The 8,910-nt window shown below is 39.7% G+C and overlaps 1 protein-coding gene across 2 annotated transcripts in view; it reads left to right on the top strand.

Moving 5' to 3' along the window:
* Positions 1–8,910, top strand: part of LOC107086084 (voltage-dependent anion-selective channel protein 2-like) — a 22,164-nt gene that overhangs the window by 9,618 nt on the left and 3,636 nt on the right. For both annotated transcript variants that reach the window (XM_015376835.1, XM_015376834.1), the window contains 5 exons: positions 4,439–4,591; positions 4,673–4,725; positions 7,772–7,993; positions 8,077–8,227; positions 8,311–8,368. In XM_015376835.1, coding sequence (XP_015232321.1) covers positions 4,439–4,591; positions 4,673–4,725; positions 7,772–7,993; positions 8,077–8,227; positions 8,311–8,368 — 637 coding nt within the window. The remainder of the gene's footprint in view (positions 1–4,438; positions 4,592–4,672; positions 4,726–7,771; positions 7,994–8,076; positions 8,228–8,310; positions 8,369–8,910) is intronic.

Here is an 8,910-nt window from a genome sequence, read left to right as displayed (position 1 = left end):
GCTTGTAGCGACAGTGGAGAGGAAAAAACTCCCTTTTAACAGGAAGAAACCTCCAGCAGAACCAGGCTCAGTGTGAGCGGCCATCTGGCGAGGCCGACTGGGGTTCAAGGAGACAGAAGCAGAGACACAAAAAGCAGCTTATGTGTGTGTTAAATACAGTAATGGCACACATAACTGAGACTGCGCCTTTTAGTGCGGTGCGCCTTATGGTCGTGAAAATACGGTATTTCTAGATAGTTTTTCCTGTAAAGTCATTCAAAGTTTCCCCACTCTCCTTCATGGGGCCTTGGCTGGTCCTTGGTTAGTCCCCTACAGTTCTGTTTTAAACATGTAAAATATTCTTTCTATTTTGATTTGTGAACATTAAGACGTAAAGAGAAGCGTCAGTGGTGGAGTCGGAGTAAAAAAATATGCTCGACAAGGAAAGGGAGGGGGTCAATCCAGTGGATGGAAGCTGGCTTTAAACTGGGAAGAGCCATTTTGAATGGCTGCTAGTGTAAGGGGTTCAGTCTTTATTGTTAAGATCACTAGTAGTGATATAGAGTGTTGCAGGAGTATTAATCTACACCCTAAAGGCTGTCCTCAGTCGACCATAATGTAATGTGTGTGTTAATTAAAGAAAAGTTTTGAAAAATTGTATTCTAAAGGCTGATTTATGCTCAGAAACCAGGTTGTCTGCATGTTTCGCCGTGAACGCAGATATGCTCCCGCCCCTTCAATGGACACCCTGGTGCACCTCTCCTATATGGTGACCACAGACAGGAGGCCTCTGATTGGTCAAATCTACATCCCCTCTACACTATCCGTATTTCCTGTTTGGTACCTTACCGGCTTGTTTTGTTTGTGTGACCGCCATTGTGGAAAACGACTCGTGAAGTTGGACCAGCTAGAAGAGCGAGGTGCGCAAGAACGCTGGAACCATTTTTCCACCTTGATTCGTGCTCTTTTTGACCCTCATGTCCTTCTGTTGTCGGACAAACTTGCCCCCACTTCCTCACCGCCTCGGCCATATCTAGACCCACAGCTAGTTCCTGATTGTCCCTCTCGCGTTGTGGCGTGGAATAACAATGCGCAGACCACGCTTCAATATTGGGCATAAATCAAAAATATCTGTGACAAGCTCACTGCGACACACTGCTGCAGGAGGATAACCAGCACTTAAGTTCTTATGATCCGTGACTCTTAAAAGAATTGTATATATCGATGTGGGAAAGTATTTCCTGCAACTAACAACCAGTTGATTAATCTGCTAATTATTTTCCGACTAATCGATTAATAATTTGATGACAAAATGTTCCTTAAAGAAGATTTTACACAAGTGAAGCTAAAATTATTGCACTTGAGGACATTTTAATACAAGACTTTTGTTAATTTAGCTGAATGCGTTCCTGGATTGCTTGAAATATTGTTAATTATTTTCTCAGCTTTGGAAAACAACTTTATTTTTTGCATGTTTCTGTTTATGCTGAACAAACTGTTTATATATTTTTTTTTTTTTACAATTTTGGTTTAATAATTGTTTACAGTTAATTTCTCTTTTAGCTGATTGCATGTTTTAAAATCTCTATGCTCGAGTTAACATTAATCGATTACTAAATTAATCAGGAGTAATCCAATCAATTGTTTCAGCACTAATCTGCACCCTTACAGACTTTTTCTAAAGAAAGGAAAAAAATCTAGGTTGAGTTTAAAAGTCAAAGTCCAGATTACTTCCCTTTTAATGACTAAACCTTTTAAATAGAGGCTGCCTGACAGCATGAGTTAGGCTAATAAAGCTCACAAAGCAAAGATCCTGCCCCGGTTTAAAGATTTAAACAACTGGCCATAGGAGACTATAGTTCGCCCTCTCACAGAAAATCCTTTGGAGGATGTCCGGCCATCTGTTCCCAGCGTTAAGCTTAAGCGCGCATAGTTCATGACTCGGATCCAAAACCTGCCGGGTCCTGGAAGTCTTGAAATAAGGCTTTTTATGCTCTATTACCCTCCTCTGTCACTAAATTTAACTGTTTCTTTAACAACAAATATCATAATCATCTTTTCAAAGCTGATTGTTGTACTTATGCCAAGAGTCTAATATTTGAATTAGTTTGATGATCTGAAACGTAACAAAAGTAAAAATGGAAGGATCAGGAACGTTTCCGTAAATTTAATTCAATGCGGTTTATTTATATAGCGCCAAATTCACAACACATGTCATCTCAAGGCACTTTACATTTCAACTAGATCATACAGTCAAATTGATACAAAGTTTTCTAATTCATTGACTCAAATAGAATCCCTCACGCTAAGCATGCTTGTAGCGACAAATTTACAAAGATACGTTTTTTTTTCTTTGTATTATTCTTATGGTAGGTTTGTTTATTCAGGTTTCCTACCTTCAAATTAAGCTCCAATTCAAAATTAAAGAGACTTCATCTGCTAGATAAAGAAGCAGCTCACATTTCAGAGTCTTTGCCGCTCTGGCAAAAATCAGACTGTTTTTTTTTGTCTTAAAAGCTCCACCGTTGTGCTCTCTGAAACGTTAGCTTCTTTTCTCTATAAAGATGTTTTCAGCTCTGAGTTGATGAATAACATCTTTTTAATACAGTTCTTATGTTGTATAAAAACATATTGTGGTAAAACACACTTCAGTTCAAACTGCTTCCTAATATAATAAAGTTCCAGAAACATTCCTTTTAGAAGTCTATAATGTGTGTAGTTACTAATATCTGCCACTTGGGGGCAGTGTTTGAATGTTCTTAATTTCATCCTGCTACAACGAAAGAAGATACTGGATGAGCAGCAGTTTGTTTCTGTTCTCTTAATGTTTGTTGTAGAGAAAACCAGGGTTGTCGTCATAATGAGGCATAAAATAGCCTTACAGTGGAAATAATGCCTGATTTAAAGTATGCTTTTACTAAAGTATATTCTAGAAAATACGAAATATCAAATCAGTACAATATATTTAAAATGCTGGGGAAGATTCTCAGTCATCCGGGTCCTAGTCATTCCAAAAAAGTTGAAAAACAAACCACTGCACTGGAAAAACGATCTAGAAATAGGTAAAACTTTTTTAAATTAAGTTTACCTACCCTTAATTTGAGTGTGAATGAGATAGTTTGCCAATAGAACAAGTATTTTTACTCTTAAAATATTATAATTAGATAATATGCACTTGAAATAAAACAATGCAATTGTGTTTTCTTATTTTAAATGTAAATTTTCATTTTCTATTAGCAAAATGTCTCTTTTTACGTCCTCGATTCAAGAACAAATGTAGTTATTTTAGGAAAAAAGGATTTATCTAGATTTGGATTTTTTTCCAGTGTGGACTTTCCAGGTTTGAAGACGTTCCGCTTCCCATCCAGGAAGCTTTTCAATTAAAAATGCCTGGATTAGTGTTGAGTTTTCTCAGCCATAACAAGGCTTTGTCGGGCCAACCTATAAAAGGCTGGAACTCAACACTAATCTAGATATTTTGAATTTAAAAAACTTCCTGGATGGGAAGCTGGATGTCTTTAAACTTGGAAACAAAGTCCAGTGGATTTTTTTTCAACTTTTTTGGAATATATTTTAAATGTATTATTGTATTGCATATTATATTTTAAATGGTTAAAAAATACTAAAATAAAAATGTATATAATTAGGAAAATACAACAAACTACTTAACAACATTAAACATGTAATTTAAGTAAATGTTCCGGATACGTTCTTTAAATCTGTGGGACTTTTCTCTCAAAGGGAGAATAAATCCAATATTTGACAATATAGACATTTATTTCCATTTTATCCCTTTAATTATTGTTAAAAACTTCTTTCTGTTTGCTTAAATGTTTTAAAGTTTAGATTTAGAAGATCAATATATGTGTTTAATGTATTGATTACAGAAAGCCGGGAATGACTGATCTTTATTTTGATTGATTTAATAATTATGGCCGGATTCTCTTCCATCTTCCTTTTCTGTTTTATTCCTGCATGAGTTCAGAGGAATCTGTATGTTTTAAAGTAGATGTTGTGGGAAAAAAGAAGGAAAAACTTCTTTGATTCTGGTATTTTATGTATCAGGCTATAAAAGTGATTATGTTCTAAAAAATGTTGAAGTTTAACCACATCTAAAACATGCAGGGCAGTTTTCCCTGAAGACCAGGACTGAGAACAGCTTCCTTAAACTAAGATTATGTGAGCTTAAGTGTTGCGTTCCTGAAACAAATCACGTTTAAGGAAATTCCTCCCCCAATGTCAGACTAGTAAAGTCAGACTAATTTAAGATCCTGAATTAGAAAAGACCAGATCCATAAAACCCCAGAATTAAAACCTGTTTGGACTTATTTTTTCCTCCCTGATGAGTTTATTTCATTACTAATCCAGTTCAGTTGTAGTTGAAGGTATTTTCTAAGCTGTATTGATGAAGGAGCACCATCACCCCATTACTGGACCTTTTCCCCTTCTTGTTCTGCAGGAGTTTAACACAACAGGCTCCAGCAACATCGACACGGGAAAGGCTTCTGGTAACCTGGAGACCAAGTACAAGATGAAGGAGCTCGGCCTGAGCGTCAGCCAGAAGTGGAACACGGACAACACGCTGGCCACGGAGGTCACTGTGGAGGACCAGGTGTGTCTGGTTGGTTTTTCGTTCATAAATATTCCAAATGTTCTTTTATTTTGAATGTGTTAACTCTGTTCTCCTCCTCAGCTCGCTCAGGGACTGAAGGTCGGCTTGGATACGTCATTCGTACCAAACACCGGGTAAGGCCACTTATTTTATTTGAATGACAGCTGAAATGGGGCTGATTGTATTTCTTCACCCTAATAATACCTACTAGGATGCTTTTCCACCGACACTGTATCAGCATAAGTAAGTCTGAGTTGTTGGTGAATCCTTTTTCCACAATAGCAACATTAGCTGTCATTAAATGCTTCCACAAGGTTTTAACAAATTGAAGCCTCCACTTGAACGCATCCTAAAGATGTAAGCTTAAGATCAAGATTCCTCAGGCAGGTCAAGGTTCTTCACTCCAAAAACTATAGTGGCCAAGAAAATGCAAACCACGTGTTAATGCATGATTTCACTGCATGTTTAAAAGGTCTTGCAAACACAAAAATTGGGCCAGCAAACATAACGTTTAGAGGAACTACAAACCAGAGCTAATCTGAACCACCTTTTAGAAGTCCCCTGCATGTCGTCCTGTTATGTTTTTGGCTAAAGGGCTTCGGTCCATGAATATAAACTCAAAGTAATGTCGGAGTCAGGCCTCATCTCTCCGGTCGTCTGGAGCACTTCCATAATGTGGCACCGGTTTGCAGCTTAAAGGTATAGTGCAGGATTTTCCTTAATTTTTTAGAAGACCCACCCTCTGCATTTAAAAAAAAAATGCACATGGACAACCCTGTAGGGCAGGTATCCCCAACCTCGGTCCTCGAAGCCCACTGTCCTGAAGGTTTTAGATGTTTCCCTGCTTTAACACAGCTGATTATAATGAGTGCAGTAGACCAAAAGCCTGTTAATCAGCTTTCAATTAAAATCAGCTGTGCTGGAGCAAGGAAACCTCTAAAACCTGCAGGACAGCGGGCCTCGAAGACCGAGGTTGGGGATGCCTGATGTAGGGAACTCCTTTTAAACCCGTGTGAAAGCGTGCACAAGCCCATTTCTCCTCATGCACGCTCTGTTTAAAAGTTGTTGTTTGCATCGCTCATACAAGCTTACTTTCCAAAGGAAGAGGCCATTTTTCCACTATGTCAGACTCACCACCGGTATGTGAAGATGGGGACGAGAATGCAGGATGGCCTAACCCCTTGCTCACACTGGCTCCGGTGCGGTTACTGAGCCGATGGAGACCGCAACTCCCGCACCCCCCCTCTCACACGCCCTTTTGACTACGGTGCGGTGCGGCTCTGCGGTTCCGGCAACAGGTCCGGAGATTTAACTCGCGAGAACAGAAGTTCACTTGAGTTTACATAACTTCACGCGATAACACGGCCCAAATAAGGATATTTGCGAGAGCTTGTTGTGGAGGGCTCCGGCACGCTGCAAGGATAGCTTTCTTGCGGAATTTTCTGCAGCGCTGGAGTGTCTCAGTAACCGCAGCCGGACAGCTCAGCAGCCGGTGAGAGAGGTTTACGTCTTTTTAATGACTTGGAATCACTGCGGCGCCGCACCCACCGCACCGCAACGGTAAGACCGGAGTCGGTGTGAGCCTCGGGTTACGTAAACACATCACCAGAACGATTGACAATCAGGAGGACCACTTATTTAGATGATCCATCCGGAAAAAGAACATCCTCCACTATACCTTTAACTTGCAGGTGTTTTTCCTACTTGCAATATCTTTCCTTTGCAGTTTTTTCTGTGGTTGTGTGTTAACATCATTGAATTTTTTTCAGCTTCTTTCCACTATGCTGTTTGTTTTCTCCGATTGCAGCAAGTGATGTAAACGAATCAACTTTGTAAAATTGTTTATTAGATTCACATTTGTTCGATCTGTGTTGCAAAAATGATCTAGAAATGAGTGAAAATGTCTTAAATCAAGTGTATTTACCCTCAATTTGAGCAGGTAGATAAGATGATCTGCCAATGAAATGAGTATTTTTACTCTTAAAATAATTAGATAACATGATCTGATGATAAGATATGCACTTGAAAGGAGACAATCTAATTTGTGTTTTCTTATTTTAAATGTAAATTATAAATTGAAAAAAGGCGTTTAAGAAAAGAGGACTTAGTTAGATTTATATTTTTCGCAGTTATGAATTATCTGCTTATATTTCTGCCATCCACCAGAGGGCGCTCTTTATCAGAAGAATGAACCGATCCAGAATCCTTTCCAGGATTATTTATGCTTTTATAGGATCAAGGATGCAGAGTGAATACTCTTTTTGTGCTCCTGTTTATAAACAAAAGACTGGATAAACTTTAGTTATCTCCTAAAAAAGTGTCCATTTAGATGTGCTGCATGGTCTCTGCTGTGATTGAAAGATGAGGATATGATTATAGAAAGTACCAATCGAATTACACTGAAAACAGAGAGCTATCCTTAATTGCAGCTATTCGCCTTTAAAGGATTTGTGTTTTTTGTGTCTTATTTTTGCCTTGAATTTACTGTGGAAAAATGTATTTACACAGCATTTGCACCCCTAGGCCACTGTGCTAAACACATGGAGCCATGGAAGTGATCTAAACATCCAGGTTAATTGATTTTAGTGGTGTTACTTATACTTTAAATGGTATAAGGATCCTCTAATTAAAAAGACAAACAGTACAACTACATGTATGTATGTGGGTGTGAGGAAGCAACTTCAGTGGTTCTGTCAGGACAGGAAGAATGGAACAAAATCTAGCAATATACTGTGAAAGAAAACACTTGCAATGACCCAAATAGGAAAAGTTATATTCAATTTAGTTTATTTCTATAGCACCAATTTACAACACATGTCATCTCAAAGCACTTTACAGTTCACCAGATCATCTAGTAAAATTGATTCAAAGTTTTCCTTCTAAAGAAAACCTGTTGATTGCATGGACTCATCGACTCGAATGCAATCCATCATACTAAGCATGCTTGTAGCGACAGTTGAGAGGAAAACCTCCCTTTTAACAGGAAGAAACCTCCAGCAGAACCAGGCTCAGTGTGAGCGGCCATCTGCCGAGGCCGACTGGGGTTCAACGAGACAGAAGCGGAGATATCTAAATCTGATAAAGATGTCAGAGATATCTTATATCTTAATAAATGTCTGAGAAAAAGTTATGAACTGTGGTTTTGTAGGAAGATAACCTGATGTTTGACTTTTCTTAAAGCAAGAAGAGTGGTAAGCTGAAGACAGGCTACAAGCGCGACTTTGTGAACCTTGGCTGTGACGTGGACTTCGAGGGGCCCATCGTCCACGCCGCTGCTGTGCTGGGGTACGAAGGCTGGCTGGCGGGCTACCAGATGGCCTTCGATATGGCCAAATCTAAACTATCTCAGAACAACTTTGCCCTCGGCTACAAGACCGGCGACTTCCAGCTGCACACCAACGTGTGAGTGTTTCACGTTGACTCTGCTTGGAGCTCAGCATCCTGCAGCAGCGTCTCTGAATGCATTTCTCTCCTCCCTCGATCAGAAACGATGGGACCGAGTTTGGCGGCTCTATCTACCAGAAGGTAAACGAGGGGCTGGAGACGGCCGTGACTCTGGCCTGGACCGCCGGCAGCAACAACACCCGCTTCGGCATCGCAGCCAAATACAAGCTGGACAAAGATGCCTCTCTGTCTGTGAGTCTTCAGCAGTCGTCACCGAGGCAAATTCCTTTAAAGTGTTGTCTTTGGTTCTCACCCTATTATGTTTCTTCCCTTAGGCCAAAGTAAACAATGCTAGTCTGATTGGGATCGGCTACACCCAGAGCCTCCGGCCAGGTAGGTTCGAACCCAAACTGTTTGAGACACACAAGTTCAGGCTGCATAGAAACAAGGATAACAAGGGCTGTAAAATCTAGTTCTAGGGGGATTGTGGGGCACAGACTGCAGGTTTACTTTACATGTAGAAGTACAACATGACTGTTTAGTACATTAGTACAACCCTCTTCATGTCAAACTGTAGTTTTTCTGTTATCGTAGTTATATTTATATGCTAAATCATAAAATGTCTTTAGACGTTTATGTGTGTGAACCCTCGCCAGCAGGAGCGATCACTCATCCCCCTTGTTTTTCTGCTTAAAAGAATTACAAATACAATTTTTCCAAAGTGTGGAAGAGAGATGCTGATGCTGGGAGGAGAGCCATGGATATTAAAATGACACAATGTGGCATCAAACTTTAACCCAGGCATATAGAGTTATCCATACGCCTTGGAACTGTTTCTATTATGTTGCCATTAACGTGTTTGTAAATGTGATTGACCAACACATGTCTGTGAAGGTGGGCCTCCAAACCAGGGTTTCCGCAGGTCATTAAAAATC

The sequence above is a fragment of the Cyprinodon variegatus genome, unplaced genomic scaffold (genome assembly GCF_000732505.1).
Source record: "Cyprinodon variegatus isolate N-32 unplaced genomic scaffold, C_variegatus-1.0 Scaffold142, whole genome shotgun sequence".
Classification (NCBI taxonomy): Eukaryota; Metazoa; Chordata; class Actinopteri; order Cyprinodontiformes; family Cyprinodontidae; genus Cyprinodon; species Cyprinodon variegatus.
The sequence above is the reverse complement of the archived record's forward strand: the minus strand, read 5'-3'. Positions and strand labels throughout refer to the sequence as shown.